Consider the following 20,950-nt stretch of genomic DNA (forward strand, 5'->3'; position numbering starts at 1 on the left):
AGATTCCATACAATGGAAGAAGGCTATGTAGGATGAATATGCTCACTTGAAAAGAATAAGACTTGTTCCTTGGTTAGGTTACCAACAAAGAAGAATAAGCATTACAAAACAAGTAGATATTCAGGGTAAAAGACAAATTAATAAAAGCAAGAGATACATGGCCATATTCATGGTGAAGGGGTTCTAACAGAAGGAGGGAGTTGATTAAAATGAAATATTTTCTCTAGTTATGAAGAGAACTAAAATCAAAATGGTCCTTGATATTTCTCTATAAAAGATATGTATATAGATTAAATTAATGTGAAGACTGCTTTCTTGCACGGAGACCTTGATGAAGATATCTATATGGCATAACCAAACGGTTTATGAAAACTTAAGAAATTGCATGTCTGGATTGAAGCAATCTCCTAAGCAGCAGTACTTGAAGTTTGATGACTTCATGAAGAGGGACATGTACACGAGATGTGAGAGTGATCATTGATTGTGCCTAAAGAATTTTAATTCCTTTCACACTAGCTCCTTTCTTTATGTTGATAATATGTTTCTTCTTGGGTCCAACATACTTGATAACAAGTTGAAGAAGAAGTACTTGTATAGAGAGTTTGAGATGAAGGACTTTGGGGGTACTTAAGCAAATTGTTAGATAACCATAGGTATAGAGAAAGTTACATGTACTCTAAAATTTTCTCCAGAAAAGTATATCTGGAAGGTGTTAAAGAAGTTTAGCATGAAAAATATTAAGGAAATAAGTACACCTCTTGGGAGTCACTTGAAACTCTCCAAGAATCAATCGCCAAAGACCAACGATGGAAAAATAATAATGGTGAACATTCCCTATGATGCTGCAGTTCGTTGCTTGATGTATGATGGAATAGTTTACGCCGGACTAGATATTGCTCAGGAAGTGGAAATCGTTAGAAGATTCATGTATAATATAGGAAATGGGCATTGGGAAAGGCTCAAATGCCTGGTTTGTTACTTGAAGGGAACTTTAGATGCTAATTTATGTTTTTGAAGGTAGAAAGTCATTATTATAGGCTTTACCAATACTGAAATCGGGGATTGATGGAAGAGCACTACATGTATGTGTTAACAATTAGAAGAGCAACCATTAATTAGATGTCAAGGCTATAGAAAAGCGATGCTCATTCAACCACCAAACCAAAATACGTATCTACAATGGAATGTATCAATGAGCTTAATTGATTGAAGAACATCCTATCAAATTTGGACTTGAATAAAAAAATAATATATCTTACATTGTGATAATCAAAGCGTAGTTTACATTTTAAAGAATCTAGTGTTTCACAGCAAGACGAAACATATTAATATAAGGAACCATTTTACCAGAGAACTGATATCTGAATGTATGCTCAATTTGAAACATCCTTGGTGCAAAGAATCCATCACACATGTTCATCAAGGTAGTACCAATAGATAAGTTAAGGCTTTGTATGACCTTGAATGTCCTTTTGAGAAATTAGAGCTAATATGCATACTAAAGAGGATGCAAGGGCTCTATCTTGGATGGCAGCGGAATATTTTTTTTGTTTTGACTCCTAGTTAGAGAATGTTAAAATGTAGGATATAACATAGACGACAAATGTTAAGTTGCAGTCGCAATGGAGAAGTTAAGGCTTTATATGGCCTCAAATGTCCTTTTGAGAAATTAGAGCGAATACACATACTAGAGAATTCAGGGGTTACATCTTAGATGGTAGCGAAATATTTTTTTTTCATTTTTCCTCCAAATGGGAGATTGTTAAAATGTAGGGTATAATGTAGACAACAAAGGCGAAGTTGTCGTAACTTCATCTAAGGTGAAACTTTCTAAAGAGCACAGTCTTGGCTCCGGCCTAGAGTAGTAGCCTCAATTTGGTCTAGGGCGCAGTTTGAGTTTGTCCTCAACAAAAGCTAAAGTTATTAGAAAAAGCAGGGTGTGATATAAGGCAAAAGCATAATCTCGATTAGAGGTTTTGAAGCACACTCTCTACTATTGTGTTCTTAGAAGCTTCAGAAGTAACATCGAAACAATATACTCCAGAGTGATGTCGAAACTTTAAACTCTTAGAGACACAGTTTACCTTTATGCCAACATGTCAAAGACCCATTGGCCCAACCTAAAATTTAAGGTCAATGACACTATAAATACATCTCATTTCTTGTAATCATAATATGATAAGTGATAAAGTGTTACGAAAGTGAATAGTGCAAAAAAATATAAAGTCTTATATAATTAATCAATAAAAGAATATCTCTAGTTTTACATGTGGATGTAGCTTGTTCTCATTGATCAAGTGAACCACTTAAAAATCTTCTTATGTGAATGTTTATCTTCTTAGTATGATCATCTTCGTTATTTGTGGTTTGTGTTTGTTGTGTTCCTCTTAATTCTATCATTAGTCGTTGACGGTAGCAGAAGATCAAAGGTGCGTGCTGGTGTTCGAAATGGTCGCCGGACAGACAAATCAATGGTCGTAGCTTAGGGATCGTAAAGGCAGAATAGAGAAGGGGAAATTAAGAAGGTACCATGTTTTAGAGGCAATAGTGGCGACATATTTTGCAACAACAACACATTAGCAACGAGTACTTAAGTGGCAATATCAGCGACATGTATTAGCGGTGACACTTTAAAAGCATTAGTGGCGACACATATTAGTAGGGACATGGGAGTGTCACAGTGTTTTTTTTTTTTTTTTAGGAAGCACTAGCTGCCACATTTTTTCGCTCGTATTACCCTAATGAGAATTAAGCAAATTTGTTAGATTGTCTAATAGATCAATGACTTAGATTATACTAAAATAAAAACATAGATCATGAGAACAAAGTAATAGTAGCAACACCAAACACTCCACCTTGGTGTCGCTGCTATTGCTTATATTTTTATTGTGAGTTTAAAGTAGTGTTATAATTAGTGGTTATCCAATCACGACTTTCATCCATATCAATAAACGACGAGCAGCTGCAATTGCATATACTAATCGTCAATAGCTAAGTGCTACAATCACTACTGGGATCATTACATGCAAAAGGTATTGCCCTGAGACCTTGCTATTGGTGTTGCCCCGAGACCTTACTATTCGTCCCTTCCATGATAAGTTACAGGGGTATTCATTGTGCATCTCCTAACATGTTTTGGTATTCATTGTGCATCTCCTAACATGTTTTGAGCTATATACTGCTTCACCTAAATTTGAAATTAGTAGAATAATGCATTGATAACACTAAACTTACCAACACTAATAATACTAAACAGTGACAGTTTTGACTAGGTGTCCGGTGTGGTACCGGCAACACCTATTTTCTGTATATACAATGTAAAATTTTCAATTTTTTTTAATATATTGGCAACTACATAAAAATAATCGGCCACTACGTAAAAAAATTGGCAACTATGTAAAAACAAATTGCCACTTAATTGGATCAACTAAGCCTAAAAATATATTTATAACTTAGACTTATCAATTAGTAGTCCAAAATGCCTATTAATTTTAGCCTAAAAAAACAAATATAGCCCAAAGCCCATTTGGATGATTGGAACTTTTGATCCAATTGGAGAATGGAAAAAAACTTGCGCCAATAATCAATTGAGTGATCGACAATAGCTGCAATTAACAAAACAGAATGAAAAAAAAAACCATCGAACACAGGAGTTCGACTTCGACTAACACATCACGCACGACACCTCACGCCTACACTCACGAATCCGACTTTTGCTTGGTGCTTGATGCTTCCATTGCTAATTCCTTCTAATTTCTTGAGTATCTTGTTGATTGAGTAGCAAAAATCGATTCCCAATTGTTGAATTTGACTCCAAGCCCTAGCTAAGAATGAAACAAGTCTTTAAAAATTGAAATTTTACTAATTTGTTTACTGTTTAGGTTTAAATTTCTATGTTTTTAACTTGAATTGGTGAAATTGCTATGTTTTCATTGATGTTATTGACTTATTGATTGATTTGGTGAAATAAAATTGCTATGTCTTACTGTCTTTATTGAAGTTCAATTTTGATTTGGTGTAATTTTATGTTTTTATTGAAGCTATTAGATGATTTGGTGAAATTATTAGTTATTTAGCTTAATGTTGAATTGTAGGTTACCCTTGGTGGTTTTTTTTACCAAAAGACCAAGACCTAATCTTAATGAAAGTGGTGAAGGATCTTCCCAAACACCAATCACCAACCAATCGATTCCTTCGGTCTCTAATGCAATTCCACAAACACCATGCTCTAATGAAACTAATGATGGTCTTGATTTGAAAGATCTTCCAAAGGACCTGACGGATAGGCCAATGATTACAAGTTATGCCTCAAATATAAGAGATGATGTAAGAAGGGCATATTGTCACACCCCCAAACCGGAACGGCGGAAACGTTCGGGGGCGGAGGACGTCATGTTTAGTATTATAACCATAGTGAAGAAAGTAAACAACAACATCATAAATATAATTTAAAAGGTTACATCGTTGCAAAAATACATGTTTCCTAATAAATGACATATGTTGTAAAAAATAGTTCAAAAGAAATCTACGCCTTAGTGTCTTGCCTTCAAAAGTCTTGTGGTTACTTGTATTACTGATTACCTGAGAATACAAGTTGTTTTTGAAAGAGTATCAACATTAAAGATGGTGAGTTCATCAGGAATTTATGAATGAAAAATGCATGTTGTTCCTTGAAGTTTATTATAAGTTTGTTTCCAGAAAATCTAATATTTTCTAAAAGGTTTAGTGTAGTTTTAACTGAACCAAGACTTAGTATATGTAAGTAAATCATCATACTTATATGTGGTTTTATGTTTAAATAAAACTCCTTTTTGTAAAATCATTAAATTCCCGTGAATGGTGTGCTTGTTAATTTTCCCATTTGAGTTGTTATAACCATACTATGACTCGAGGACCTCGTACTCGACGTTCTTCACGCGTCGGAATGTAATGACACTTTTCACGCTAGACCTGCCGGTCTAGCTGTTGCAAGCAACTCAGGTGCGGGTTGTCAAAACCCAATATTGATCTATACACAATTATCATGTTCTCCCTACAAGAGATTCTGGCTATAACTACAAGACTTTTCTGTAGTACTAAAGAGTACTCCGAAGATGAATGTTTCACAAATTTAATCATTAACATGTTCACATAGTTTTTAATAAAACGCTTGTTTTATAAATCAATAGTATTACCGTTTGTGGTGCCCAAACTATACCTATTATAGTTTTATAATAATCTTTTAGATGAATGAAACCTTGTTATGCATGACCTTTTATTTCAATAAAATAACATTTAAAATACTAGGTATAAAATCTTACACACCTTGCTCAGCATGTTACAAGGTGTGAATAACTCATAAACTTGTTTTAATAATTTAACTCTTAACTGTCACTGTTTTAGATTATTTATAGAAAAATCATCGTAAGTCGAAAAATAAATTCGTAAACTCAGAGAGTTTGAAAAAAAATTCTATTATGTTTACAAATTTTCTTATAATTTTTGGTGGTCTCAAACCATTTTGAAAGTGTTCATTTTCACAACCTGGTCCGATTTCGTTGCTGCAGTGATAGGCAGTTTTGTAAAAATCATCAAAAATTGTAGAAAAATCGTATGAAGATCTGAAAGTAGTCATTTTAAAGGCATAAACCTGAAATATTTGCATATTTAACAGTTTTGAAAAGTATTAAGTTTAGGTTGGGTAAAACAGTTCATGAACATGTCAAAACTTTTCTGTTGTAAGTTGTCAAGTTAAGTTTCAAATACATTTTGGTGTTTTAACTTGTATTCCCCCCCCCCCCCCCCACCCCCCCTGAAAACAAAATAAAACTAGAAAATGTAGGGGTATGAACTCATCTTTAGTGATTCTTGGAAGAGTGGAAGGTCAAGACGAGGAGTATCAAGCCAAGATCACTTGATGAACGCGTAAAAGCTTGGATGATCCTAAGAACGATTCTTTGGCATTAGAATGTGTGTAGATGAATCAAGGAAGTTATGAAAACATGGCATAACACTTGATTTTAAAGGAAAATACTTACCAAAAAGTGAAGTAATAGCTCAAGAACACTTCTAAAAGTGGCTGGAAGTTTGAGAGAAAGTAAGCTCCTTTAGGTGGTATGAAATGTGTAAGAGTATCAGAAAGATCAAGTAAATCAAGAAGTCCTCCAGGGATTTCTTTATATAGGGGAGTTGCTGGAGCAAGTTGGGAGTTTGAAGTGATGTGTGCATTGGTTTGTGTGATGTGGATAAGTTGGCAAGTGGGAGGGTGACACATGGAAGACAAGTGGGCACACTTGACCCACTTGTGGGGTAATTATCCTCTTAATATAAAATAATGATTTTAAATTTAATAAATTCTTGGGAAATAAATAAAATAATAGTTCTGGGGTTAAAAATGATAAAAATATATATTTGGTGAAAAAAAATCCCATCAAAAACGTCAAAACGGGCTTAGGAGGCGAAAGTTGTCGAAAACCGGAAGTTAGGGACCGAACCTGCGAGGTTCGGCTCCTAAGAGCTGAGAACCAAAAGTAGGAAAACAAAACGAGAGAAGGGAAGAGAAACCGAGAGAAGGGAAGAAGAACTGAGAGGGAACCGAAAGTCGGAAGGGGTGAGAGGGTCTCGGATGGGGGGGCGAGGGGCGAGGTTCGGTCCTCGTTGCTAGGTTTGGTCCTCGCCGCTGTTTGGTCCTTGCTGCTGATTCGGTCCCAGAGGTTTCTAAAAAGGTTTCGGCTCTGACAAGGTTTCGGCTCTAAATGGCTATTTTTCAATATAACTCCCTGTTTTGCATGATTTTTGGCCACGTTAAGGGTCGGGATGACTCGGATGACTATAAAAAGTTGAGAGAGATTTTGAGAGAGATTTGGGAGAGATTTGGGAAAGATTGGGAGAGATTTGAGAGAGGTTCATTTTTAGCCATTTTTATCGAATAATCTTGCAAAGCAAAGTCTGTGGACCCCGTTATACTTCGTTTATGATTATTTTAAGTCCCCGAAAGGGTCCTTAGTCATGTTTTGATGCGTTTAACTCCATTGTTAGGGTTTCACATTGATAAACACATAGATTTACCGAGACAACTTGAATTCTTGACATACAAATGTACGTTTTCATAGAACAACTTTTAATCATACAAGTATTATACAAATTGACCGGTTTGACTTGTTGACTTGACTTTGACTTGTTGACTTTGACTTTGACTTGTTGACTTTGACATTGACGGTTGTCACACATATTTTCTTCAAGGACCTTGTCAAATAAGGCTACAAAAGTTTCCAAAAAAGAAAATAGGTGATAGATTAAGAAGCTTCGTTCCTTCATGGTTTGACGATTTTGATTGGTTGGAATATAGTGTGAAAAATAAAAAAGCATATTGTTTATATTGTTATGTATGTGGAGACCTCATGGGACAAAAAGGAGGGAGAGATGCATTTGTTTTCCAAGGTTTTGATACATGGAATAAAAAAAAATGCATTTTGAACTCATGTGGGTAGTGTTGATAGTTTTCACAACAAAGCAAGAGAAAAGTGTGACTTTTTATTGAGAGAAAAACAAGCTATTAATATAGTCTTGAGGAGGCAAACCGAAGCGGAGGACCATAACTATAAAGCTTGATTACGTGTTTCTATTATTGTTGTTAGACTTTTATTGAAAACCGGTTTACCATTTCGTGGTAATGACGAGTCGGTTAATTTGGAAAATAGAGGACTTTACATTGAAGTGTTAAAAACCATTTGAGAGTCTAGTGAAGATATTTTTAACAATACTTTAGAAAATGCTCCTAAAAACAATCAACTTATTTGCCCTAAAATTCAAAAAGAACCTGTGCAATGTTTTGCACAAGAAGTACTTTTGAGTATTCGTCAAGAGATTGGTCAAGATGTATTCGCTTTATTGGTTGATGAATCTAGCGATGTCTCAAAAAAGGAACAAATGGCTATTGTTTTGCGATATGTTGATAATCTTGGCTTTGTGAAGGAAAGATTCATTGGAGTTGTGCACGTGAAGGATACATCCTCTTTGAGACTCAAAAACACCTTAAATGAAGTACTTACAAGTAATAAGTTGAATTTTAGTCAGGTAATTTATTCTTTACTTTTTGTTACTTTAATTTAATTTAATTAGCTTTGTGTTATATTATTTATATATTTTTCAATTTTTTTTAATAGATAAGAGGACAAGGTTATGATGGGGCTAGCAATATGCGAGGGGAATTCAATAGTTTGAAAGCTTTGATATTACAAGAGAATGACACAACTTTTTATGTACATTGCTTTACATACCAACTTCAATTAGTGGTTGTAGTTGTAGCAAAGAAGCATGATGGTGTTAGTGACTTTTTTGAGCAAATTTCGTTGGTGGTTAATGTTGTTTGTGCTTTGTGTAAAAGAAAAGACTTGCTACGGGAACAAGCAAGACAAAGGGTGCAAAAAGGCTTGTGTAGTGGTGAACTTAAAACGGGAAGAGGGTTAAATCAAGAGACTACACTTGTTCGGGCGGGGGATACAAGATGGGGTTCACATTTCAACACACTCACAAGTCTTATGAAGTTCTTTGCGGATGTTCTTGTGGTTTTAGAAGTTGTGAAAGTGGGTGGAGGGTCATTGGCAAACCGCCAACAAGTGTTAGGAATCTTAGCATATTTTAAATCTTATGAGTTCATGTTTTACTTATATATGATGTATGACATTTTACACCTCACGGGTACATTATCAAAGCAACTTCAAAAAAAAGATCTAGATATTTTAGAAGCGGCTTCGATGGTTAGAGTGATAATGGACGCATTGCAATCTTTAAGAGACACGGGGTTTGCTAGTATTTTGCCAAAGGTATCCTCTTTTTGTCAAACACACAATATTGCTACTATGGAAATGTAGGATTTTTATATTGGTGCGAGAAACCGTACGACCACAAAGACCAATAGATTTCACTTTGAGGTTGAAATCTTCAACACAATAGCAGATATGCAACTGACAGAATATCAGGATCGATTTAGTGAAACAAGCCCTCAGTTACTAGAATACATAGGTGCTTTGAGCCCTTGTGATTCATTTTCACAATTTGACAAATCAAAGTTGTTGAAGTTGGCTAAGTTGTACAAGTATGACTTTAATGATTCGGATTTGATAGATCTTGAAGGACAACTTGAGATATTTTACCACTCTTCCATCAAAGATGAGCGTTTTACAACTTTGAAAGGAATTTTTGAGCTTTCTCGTTTGATGGTTAGTACGGGAAAACATCGGTCTTATCCTTTGGTTTATAAGCTTTTAAAGTTGGCTTTGATGTTACCCGTAGTAACCGCTAGTGTAGAAAGATGTTTTTCGAAGATGAAGCTCTTGAAGACCGACTTGCGCAACAAGATTAGCGATGAGTTTTTGAACGATGCATTGCTTTGCTATGTTGAGATCGAAGCACTTGTGAAAGTTGAAAATGAAAAGATAATGGAACGGTTTCAAAATATTGCCGCACGAAGAGAACAAATTTAAATTGTAATAGATAATAAATTGTTGTTATGTTTTTAACTTTTATGTAATGAATCGCTTATTTGTATTAGGCGTAATGAATTAGTTTTTGGTTTTATATTATGTTTGATCGGAAAAAAAAAATTCGGCAACACCTACTGTCAATTCCTGGGCCCGTCACTGACACTAAACTTACCAACACAATTTCACGTTAATTAGAGAATGAGCTAGACTTCTTCCTATTATATAACACTGTATCTTCAATTACTTCTTCCTGTTGACTATATTTTCCACTCATTGTTACCTTCTATTCTTAGTGTTTTTTCTCTAATCAAAATTTTGCTATGCTCTTTTTTTTTTAAAAAAAAAAAAAAAATCAAGTGCAAAATTGCATATTTATATATATAACGTACCAGTGAGGTAGGAGATGACATCGGGTCCATTCTATATCATACCAATCCTAGTGCATGATGAATTAAAGAGAGAATCTAGGGAAGTAGATTAGGGATAACCCTCGAGATGGTGGAAGAAAAAGAGGACGGGTTGATGATAACCAGTAAATAATTTTCTATAAACAAGTACATTGCCTTCGGATTCAATTTTGGTACTTTAACTAAATAGGCTACTGGCCTACTACTTATATAGGACCATGATGAGGGTATTAAAAATGTGCCGTCTCTTCCTGGGTGAAGCATAAACAACCCTAACTATCGAGTTAATTAGTTTGTTTCAAAACAAGCGTCCAAATTTGCAAAGACTGATGTGTGCAACTTAGGTTGCTAACCATATATATATTGGAAGTTGATACCATGTTCTAGATATATTCAGTTAACCTATATATGGCTTTTAAAAGATAAATGTTATATTTCAAATATATTCTAACTAATATATTCTAAGTAAGCGATAGGCCTTTTGCTTGGGATGTTATTTTTGGAAATTTCAAACAGAAATGAGAAATCAAAATATAATGGCTAAAATATATATAACTTTGTTTTTAGTTGTGATGACAAACGAGTAAGAAAAATATCCAACTTCACATGATTATGATAAATATGAAATAATATATAATTTAAATAATCTCTAATAAATTTGTTGGAAACGTCAAGAATGGTAGGTAGCTCAGACGATCCACTAACACATCGATGTACTTAACTTATACAATTTGTCATAATTCCGCACATAAGATCTCTATAACTAAAAAAATATATCTTTTACACTTTTTAAGAATTTCCCACAATGAATTACTTCAAAAGCTTCGTTCAAAATGTGAAAAATATAAATACATCGTCTTGTTAAAACTCTGTTTGGTGCGTCATAATATGTTATATTTGACACGTCACGGTATATCATGTTTAGCATGTAGCATTTCACAACTAACTTGTTTTTCAAGTTTTTTTAAGTTGTAATGTTTGTCGAACCAAACAAGTAGTTTATAAGTTAGTTTTTTTCAAAAGTCACCCATAATAACTTCTCAACTAGCTTATAACGTTTTTTTTGTATTTATTTTTTATTTTTTATATATATTTTTTATTTTAAAGTTCTTTCAAAAGATACAGTTTATTAATTATACTCAACACACTTTCTATATGCTCTTAAATATCATTTTATATCTATATCTATATATACTTATATGTATTATTCTTTTCATCACATTCATATTTTATAAAGCTAATAATTTTTCTTAAACCTCATGCATTTTTATTTAAACCTCATGCATTTGAAACTCCTATATATTTTTCTTTTCATCACATTCATTTGAAACTCCTATGACTTTTCAATTTTTTCTAATAATAATTACAAGTTGGTTAATAAGTTTAAATAAATATCAAACCTAAAGTGTAATTATATATAAAGTAAATTGCAATATTAAAATAATATCTTTATTTCTATTTATAAAGTTATGATTTTTAACTTTTAACATATTATATTAAATTTATTAGTTTTAATATATTGTTGGATATAAAACATTATCATTTTAAAGAAATAATTTTGTAACAGCCCAATTTTAACGCCCAAAAAAATTTCATTTTAAATAAGTGGTTTGTAAAATATTTATAGCAAAACATCATCCGATCATATCATAAAACATATTACGTGTCTGAAAATCCAAAACAAGAAAATGATAATAATGTCATAGTACAATCCCAGAAAATCCCATAATGCGGATATCCAAAGTGTGTGTGTATGATGTGCCACTACCGCGCCGGCTCCTTCCCCTTCGCTGAAGAGATACCTGAAACCAAAACCGAAAACTATAAGCACGAAGCTTAGTGAGTCCCCCCATCGTACCACATACCATACAATCATATCACATACAAACTGCCAGGCATTTCTGGGGTGCCCAACCTACCCGGTACGACCATTTCGAGGTGACGACCTACCCATACGACCATTCTGGGGTGCCGACCTAACCATATCAAGCCATTCTGGGGTGCTGACCACCCTTCGGTCCTAACAACCGAACCTCGGGGAATATTTCACCCTTACTACTACTATCACATATAACATAACATAAGCATATTATCAGACATATATGGGGTGCCTGAACTACCCTTCGGTCCTAACAACCGAACTCTACTACTAGCACATACAACATATCATGCTAGCATATAACATATCAGGTAGTAACCAACCTAGATGATATCACAAAGACAATCATCTATCATACGTCTCCTACTGGTGGGTCGGCATTGTGGCCTTAGACCCACCAATACTAGAAGGTAACTCACCTCGAAAAGTAGCTGCTGAAAGCCTGCTTGCTAAGCGCCTGACTGCTTAATCGGTAATCCTCCAGCTGAATGGAAGCTTCTTACAGTGTAGATTTCGGATCTACTCCCTTCCTTGCACTCTTCAATCTCCTCCTTCTTCTTCTAAGCTCCAAACTTCCTTCACCAAGTAAAAATCACTCACAAGAACAATATGGGGGCTAGGGTCTCTCACTACAGCTCTCTGGAAGTGTTAGGGACAAAGGAGGCTGAGTTAGTGTGCTTAAATAGGGTGCTAACACTTGGATTAGGGTTTTTGCGCCAACAGAGCCTACTCGCCGAGTCGGGGAACCGACTCGCCGAGTCCAAGGCTCAAACTTCGCGTCTCATCCCGCTCCTACTCGGCGAGTTGGTCCTTCAACTCGCCGAGTCCAAGGCAAAAATGCATGAATTTATAATTATTAATTACAAGAAATACGTACCGGGAACCAGGTGCTACAAATCTCCCCCACTTATTTTAGACGTCGTCCTCGAAGTCTGCTGCTCGATCCTGAAATAGCTAGGGGTAGTGCTCCATCATTTCTTCCACCGGCTCCCAAGTCCACTCCGATCCTTTTCCGTGCTACCATTGCACCTTTACGAGTTCCACCCTCTTGTTCCTCAGATCCTTCGACTTCCTGTCGAGGATTGCCACAGGCCGCTCGATGTAATTCAGGCTGTCATCGACCTGAATATCCTCCAAAGGCACCACTGCTGAGTCGTCCACCAAACACTTACTTAACTGAGAGACGTGGAAAGTGTTGTGGATCTGGCTGAGTCCGGCTGGCAGATCCAACCTATATGCCACCTTGCCCACCCGGGCTACAACCCTGAATGACCCGATGTACCTTGGGCCCAACTTGCCTCGTTTTCTGAATCGGATGACGCCTTTCCATGGTGACACCTTCAGAAGAACCATATCCCCGACTTGGAATTCCAAGTCTGAATGGCGCTTGTCGGCGTAACTTTTCTGCCGACTCTGTGCAGTCTGAAGCTTGCTCCGAACTTGCTGAATCTTTTTGGTTGTCTTGAGCACTACATCAGCGCTCCCCATGACCCCCTGGCCAACCTCACCCCAACATATCGGGGTCCGACACCTCCTTCCGTACAACATTTCGAAGGGAGGTCGATCAATACTCGCGTGGTAGCTGTTGTTGTACGAGAACTCAGCTAGAGGAAGATAGGTATCCTAGCTACCACCGAAGTCTCGCACGCATGCCCGCAACATATCCTCTAGAGTCTGGATGGTCCGCTCGCTCTGACCATTTATCTACGGGTGAAAGGCGGTGCTAAAATGCAGATGACTGCCCAACTCATCATGAAATTTCTTCCAAAACCTGGAAGTAAAACGCACATCCCTATCTGAAATCACGGATACTGGCACCTCGTGCCGCGCCACTATCTCCCTGATATAGATGTCAGCCAACTTTTCGGCCAATATTCTCTCCTGGATTGGAATAAAATGGGCGCTCTTGGTCAATCGATCCACAATGACCCATATCGAATCTACTCCTCGCGAGGTCTTGGGAAGCTTTGTGATAAAATCCATCGTAATATCTTCCCATTTCCACAACGGGATGTCCAACGGCTGCATTTTGTCGTGTGGTCTTTGATGCTCAGCCTTGACCTTCCTGTAGGTCAAACACTGCTCAACGTACCAAGCCACATCCCGCTTCATGCAGGGCCACCAATAGTCTAGACAAAGATCCCTATACATCTTCGTCGCCCCGGGATGGATAGAGAACCGGGATTTGTGCGCCTCCTCCATCAGAACCTGACGCACGCCACCATGATAAGGGACCCACACCCTACGGTGAAGAGTCAATAACCCTCAACTATCATAGTCGAAGGAGGAAACATGTCCCACAATCCGCTCACTCTTCCGATGTTCCTCCTTCATGGCCTCCTGCTGAGCCTCCCGAATCCGCTCCAACAGCGGAGTCACTACTTTCATCCGTAGGCAGATATCTTGGATCGGCGCTGCCTTATGGCTAAGCGCGTCGGCCACCACATTGGCCTTCCCTGGGTGATAAAGGATCTCGCAATCGTAATCCTTTACCCCGTCCAACCACCGACGCTGCCTCATGTTTAGATTCGGATGATCCATGAGGTACCTCAAACTCTTATGGTCCGTGTAAATGGTACAACGAACCCCATAGAGGTAATGACGCTAAATCATGAGGGTGAACACAATAGCCCCCAACACCAAGTCATGCGTCGGGTAATTCGCCTCGTGAGGTTTCAGCTGCCTCAACGAGTAGGCGATGACATGCCCTCTCTGCATCAATACCGCGCCCAAACCTAAGATGGATGCATTACAGTACACCACAAAATCCTCTATACCCTCCGGCAGTGCTAAGATTGGCACCTCGCACAATCTCTATCTCAGTGTCTCGAACGCTACCTGCTGCTCAGGCCCCCAACGAAAGACCATAGCCTTCCTTGTTAGCCTGGTCAATGGTATGGCTATCTTGGAGAAATCCTGGATGAATCTCTGGTAATAGCCCGCTAAACCCAGGAAACTTCGAATCTCAGATGGAGACTTCGGAACCTGCCATCTCATTACGGCCTCTACCTTGGCCAGGTCGATTGAAATCCCGTCCTGGTTGACAAGGTGCCCTAGAAACTGCACCTCGCGCAACCAGAACTCACACTTGGAGAACTTAGCATATAAGCTCTCTCTCCTCAGGGTCACTAACAGCTCTCGTAGATGCTCCTCGTGCTCCTCCTGCGTCTTGGAATAAACCAATATGTCATCAATGAAAACTATCACAGACCGATCCAGCATCGGTCTGCATACGTGGTTCATGAGGTCCATGAACGCGGCAGGAGCATTGGTGAGCCCAAACGGCATCACCACAAACTCATAATGGCCATAGCGCGTCCGAAACGCGGTCTTCTGCACAACCTCCTCTCTAACCCTCATCTGATGATAACCTGAATGCAAATCGATCTTGGAGAACCAAGATGCTCCGTGCAACTGGTCAAAGAGATCATCAATCCTCAGGAGTGGGTAATGGTTCTTCACTGTTACCTTGTTCAGCTCCCGATAGTCTATACACATCTGATGCGACCTGTCCTTCTTCTTCACAAACAAAATCAAGGCTCCCCAGGGTGAACTGCTCGGCCTGATAAATCCCTTGTCTAACAGCTCCTGCAGCTGCGTAGACAACTCCTGCATCTCGGGAGGAGCCAACCGATAGGGTGCCTTGGCTATGGGAGCCGCACCAGGGACTAGGTCGATCCTGAAATCCACCTGACACTCCGGAGGTATCCCAGGAAGCTCCTCGGGGAATACATCCGCAAACTCTCGTACTACGAGCACCTCATCCACCGTCGCTCTACTCACCTCCCGTCCATCCGTAACATACGCGACATATCCTGTGCAACCCTGCTGGAGGTAGCGCCTTGCCCTCGCCGCCAAACATAAGGCTGGCCCTCGTTGTCGTCTCTCACCCTGAATCACCAACTCTCCCCCACTTGGGGCTCTGACTCGCACTAGTTGCTACGCGCAGTCTATCATTGTCCCATTGGGGCTTAACCAATCCATACCGATAATAACCTTGTTCCCCCGCAAAGGTATGGGAACCAGATCCACCAGATAACGCTCCTCAAACAATCTCAATACACAATCCCGGAAAACCTCTGATGCTCGCACCGATCGATCATCGGCAATCTCCACCTCTAAAGGGCAATCCAACTTGCCCGAAGACTCAGTAAACTTCTTGCTAAGCGCAAGAGAAACAAATGGTCGAGTAGCCCCCGAATCGAACAACACCTGAACCGGGATACCATTCACATGGAACAATCCTAAGCAGAAGACATACATATAACATATCAACATTACAGCAGCATAACATAAAATCATAAGTAAAGAATCATACCAGTCACTACATCGGGTGCGGCGTGTGCCTCCTTGGTAGTCAACTAGAATTCCCGACTCCTCACCACTGGAGCTTCTGCCTTGCCCTGTTGGCCATCAGTGATCCGCAAGGTCACTGGAGCTGGCGCCTTCACTAGTGCTGATGCTGCTGTCAAGTTGGGGAAATTGGCCTTCTTGTGGCCCCTCTGGTTGCAGTGGAAACATAGCAACTCAGACGTCTGAATAACCAGTGCAGGGGCAGTACAATCCCTGCTGAAATGCCCCGTTTTGCCGCACTTGTAGTAGCCCGACAATCCTAATCTACATTCCCCCTCATGTGGCCTGCCGCATTTCATGCAGTGGCTCGGTCCTGACCGGCCTTTCGGCCCAGCATCTGATCCCTTGGGCTTCTTCCCCGAAGCCCCTGTAACCTGTCCCTCCTCTGCCTTCCTCTTCCGGATATGCTCCAGATCAATCTCCCTTTCCTTAGCCCTGGAAATCATGGAATCCAGGGTAGGGCACGCAAGCTGAAAAACTAACATGCTCCTGGATGTCAGCTCGTAGCGTGTCATGGTAACGGGTCCACCTCATATCCTCATCACCTGCATACTGGGGCACTAACAATGCCCTCTCCCGGAACTTAGCGGTGATCTCCTCCACGGTCTCCGTCGTCTGTCTCATATCTAAAAACTTCCTGGCCAGCTGCTGAAGCTCGACAGCCGGTGCAAACTCTGCCCTGAACCTGGTCACAAAGTCCGACCAGGTCATAGCCTCGACAACCGAGGCTCCCAATGAGTCACCAACAGACTCCCACCAGTCTCTAGCTTTGTCTTTAAAACACCCTACTGTGTATCTCACCTTCAACCCCTTGGGGCAGAAGCTAGTCAACTCTTCAGACTCGATGTCTGCAATCCACTGCCTGGCAGCTATGGGGTCCTTCGCCCCGTGAAAATCTGGCGCACCACTACCCCTAAAGTCCTTAAAGGACAGTGTGGGAGATCCCGACTGGCCAGATGCCATGTCGCTCCCGAATGCCCTGAGGCGATCCTCCATCAACTTAACTATCCCTTCCTTGATCGACCTGAAGATAATGGGAGTCGACTCGAGGATGCCCCTGGTGATCTATGACGCGATGAACTCGCGTAGCCTCTCATCCCCTAACTCGGAACCTGATCCCTCTCCTGAACTGCCAACTTCTGGCCTCGATCGTAGTACCACCATTCTGCAATATATAAACAATGACTGTTAGCGATACTGATACCTCTTGAGGAACCACATCCACTATAAGTTCCCTGGTCTTATCTTGGCCTTCCTCGGTTCGGGTACGGATCCTCTGCTTTCAGTAGTACGGGCCCATACTATTGGATTAATGTCTAAGTCCATAACTATAATTGGTAAGACTTGACCCGACCCGGCATGGTCCATTTGGGTTGCATACCATCATGCACTTGGATAGACTATAATGAGAGAAATAAGACACTTATGGTTATTAATATATTATAAGTTCTAGTATATTAATAATAAGAATAATAAGATTATTTAATTAGTATTGGTCAAGAATTAATCTAGGATTAATTAAGTGATCAAAAGAAGATTAATTAAATATATGGGTTGATTGTGTAAATCATCCATACTTATATAGTGGGCTAATGCTCCATGGATAATCAAGTTGGGCTAAAACCCATAGGATGATCCATGGATGCTCCATGGTGTATTTGAACCCATGGATCCAAGGAAATGGAAAGCCATGACAATTAAGGATTTACCCTAATTGTAACACTATGTAAAGATCTTATTCTTGAAAAAAAATCGACCACTAGAATCACATTAGAAAGTGAAGAAGAGGGCTAGCCGATTTCATTAAGTGTAGAACTCTCTCAAGTTATTCTAAGTATTTTGATGATTGTGATTCCATTTGAGGCTTCCACACTATTGGGGCTAGGCACTCAAGCTTCATGAAGACTTTCTACATCAAAGAGGTATGTATTCTATCTTGTTACACTCATTGTTTTGTATGCTAGATTAGGATAATACCTTGGATATTCTTATTTGCATGTATAATAGAGAAAACATAGATCCAAGGTATTTAGGGTTGCATGTACACTTAGGAGTGTTAGAATGCTCAAAACCCAACACATACTACCTTCCACATCTATCCGTATCTTCTTCATGGACTGCCTTGACTCCACCAGATCCCGTTCTACCACTGCTGATCACCGCTATATTTATCGTAGGCTTGCCTTAGGAAAATCCCTGACTCCACTTAAACCAATCCTTAGCTGATGAAGGCCTCCTTGTAATGCCAGTTAGCCATCACCTGAATACCATCACATGTGACGAGGCTCGGATAATCCTTCGAGTAAAAGACTCGTCCCTACAACAGTTGGACTCAGACGAGAGCTGCGCAGTAGAGCCAAATACAACACTCTGAGATTATTCAACCCTGATCACATGTGATGTAGCGTATTCACCTAATGGGTAACTCCCATCACTCAGAGTCCTACTAAGCACAGGGCAAGTAGCATTCGGATGAGTGAAGCATACTCATGCAAACTACTCTCGTTAATCAAGAAACTGCACTAGCATACAATGTTGAACTCATACTATCAGGCATAACCTAAACAGACTATTCTACTGCTGTCTACTCAATTTCTAGCATGCAATTCACATAAGGCTGGAACACATAAAGCAGGCACGTAAGGCATCCTCCTAGATCCTTAGTCCTATTCTAGCATGTTGTTCTACTGAAACTGATAAACATAGTATAACATAGTATGGGTACTTTGGGGAATACTTACTTGAGCTCGGTCGGTTGCGCACATCACACACTTCGTTCTTTCTTAAAACTCTTTACTTAATCTTTTAGAAAACTTTTTCTTTTTTTTTTCGAAATCCTTTAATCCATTGATTTGAGTTCAGACACTCCAGAAGGTGTGTCTGAATCCCTCAAACCAGGGCTCTGATACCAACTTGTAACAGCCCAATTTTCACGCCCAAAAAAATTTCATTTTAAATAAGTGGTTTGTAAAATATTTATAGCAAAACATCATCCGATCATATCATAAAACATATTACGTGTCTGAAAATCCAAAACAAGAAAATGATAATAATGTCATAGTACAATCCCAGAACATCCCATAATGCGGAAATCCAAAGTGTGTGTGTATGATGTGCCATTACCCCGCCGGCTCCTTCCCCTTCACTGAAGAGGTACCTGAAACCAAAACCGAAAACTGTAAGCACGAAGCTTAGTGAGTCCCCCCATCGTACCACATACCATACAATCATATCACATACAAACTGCCAGGCATTTCTGGGGTGCCCGACCTACCCGGTACGGCCATTCTGGGGTGACGACCTACCCATACGACCATTCTGGGGTGCCGACCTACCCATGTCAAGCCATTCTGGGGTGCTGACTACCCTTCGGTCCTAACAACCGAACCTCAAGGACTATTTCACCCCTACTACTAATATCACATATAATATAACATAAGCATATTATCAGACATATCTAGGGTGCCTGAACTACCCTTCGGTCATAACAACCGAACTCTACTACTAACACATACAACATATCATGCTAGCATAAAACATATCAGGTAGTAACCAACCTAGATGATATCACAAAGACAATCATCTCTCATACATCTCCTACTGGTGGGTCGACATTATGGCCTTAGACCCACCGCTACTAGAAGGTAACTCACCTCGAAAAGTAGCTGCTGAAAGCCTGCTTGCTAAGCACCTGACTGCTGAATCGGTAATCCTCCAGCTGAATGGAAGCTTCTTACAGTGTAGATTTCGGATCTACTCCCTTCCTTGCACTCTTCAATCTCCTCCTTCTTCTTCTAAGCTCCAAACTTCCTTCACCAAGTAAAAATCACTCACAAGAACAATATGGGGCTAGGGTCTCTCACTATAGCTCTCTGGAAGTGTTAGGGACAAGGGAGGTCGAGTTAGTGTGCTTAAATAGGGTGCCAAGACTCGGGTTAGGGTTTTTGCCCCAACAGGGCCTACTCGTCGAGTTGGGGAACCGACTCGCCGAGTCCAAGGCTCAGACTTCGCGTCTCATCCCATTCCTACTCGGCGAGTCGGTCCTTCAACTCGCCGAGTCCAACGCAAAAATGCATGAATTTAGAATTATTAATTACAAGAAATACGTACCGGGAACCAGGTGCTACAAATTTGTATAAAATATTTAAATTATTAATTTAAATATAACATTACAGGGTCAACTTAAATATAAGTTTTAGTTTAATTTAAAACCAAAAAAATATTTTATAAATAGTTAAAAGTGATAAGTTGTAGTGTTTTTCTAACAATGATTATAAGTTGGTTAATAAAGTTAAATAAATATCAAACCTAAAGTGTAATCATAAATAAACTAAATTTCAATTTTAAAATAATATCTTTACTTCTACTTATAAAGTTATGTCTTTAACTTTTAACATATTATAACTAATTTATTATATTTAAAATATTGTTGTATGTAAACCATTATCGGTTTAAAGCTACAACTTTTTAACAGTTTCAACAAAATACTTAAATTGTTAATTCAAATATAAAATCACAGTGTTAACCTAAATATAAATTTCAGTTAAAAAAACCAAAGAATATTTTGTAAATAGTTAAAAATTATAACTTGTAGTGGTAAATACAAAAACTAAATTGTAATCTCAAATTAACTAAAATATTTCCTAAATATATTTTTGTAATCGTTAAAAGTTTTCAAATAAGTAACTTAAAATAATTTACCATAACAATAGTTAAAAATAACTTTATATAAATGACTATATTGTTACCTTTAAAATCAAAAAATAATGTTTGATGTTTTAAATAATTATAATGATAGAAATTAAAAATCAAGCAAATAAATTTTAAAAAATTAATTAACAATAACA

General features: G+C 38.7%; 1 protein-coding gene across 1 annotated transcript; it reads left to right on the forward strand.

The window, feature by feature from the left end:
- Positions 1-820: 820 nt before the first annotated feature.
- On the forward strand, positions 821-9,464 carry LOC145002916 (uncharacterized). Its single transcript, XM_078962097.1, has 5 exons — positions 821-970; positions 4,069-4,300; positions 7,748-8,055; positions 8,145-8,804; positions 8,853-9,464. The coding sequence occupies exons 1-5, from the start codon at positions 821-823 to the stop codon at positions 9,462-9,464; spliced, it is 1,962 nt and encodes a 653-aa protein (XP_078818223.1).
- Positions 9,465-20,950: the final 11,486 nt, after the last annotated feature.

Source organism: Lactuca saligna, chromosome 6 (genome assembly GCF_052625555.1).
Source record: "Lactuca saligna cultivar CGN05327 chromosome 6, ASM5262555v1, whole genome shotgun sequence".
NCBI lineage: Eukaryota > Viridiplantae > Streptophyta > Magnoliopsida > Asterales > Asteraceae > Lactuca > Lactuca saligna.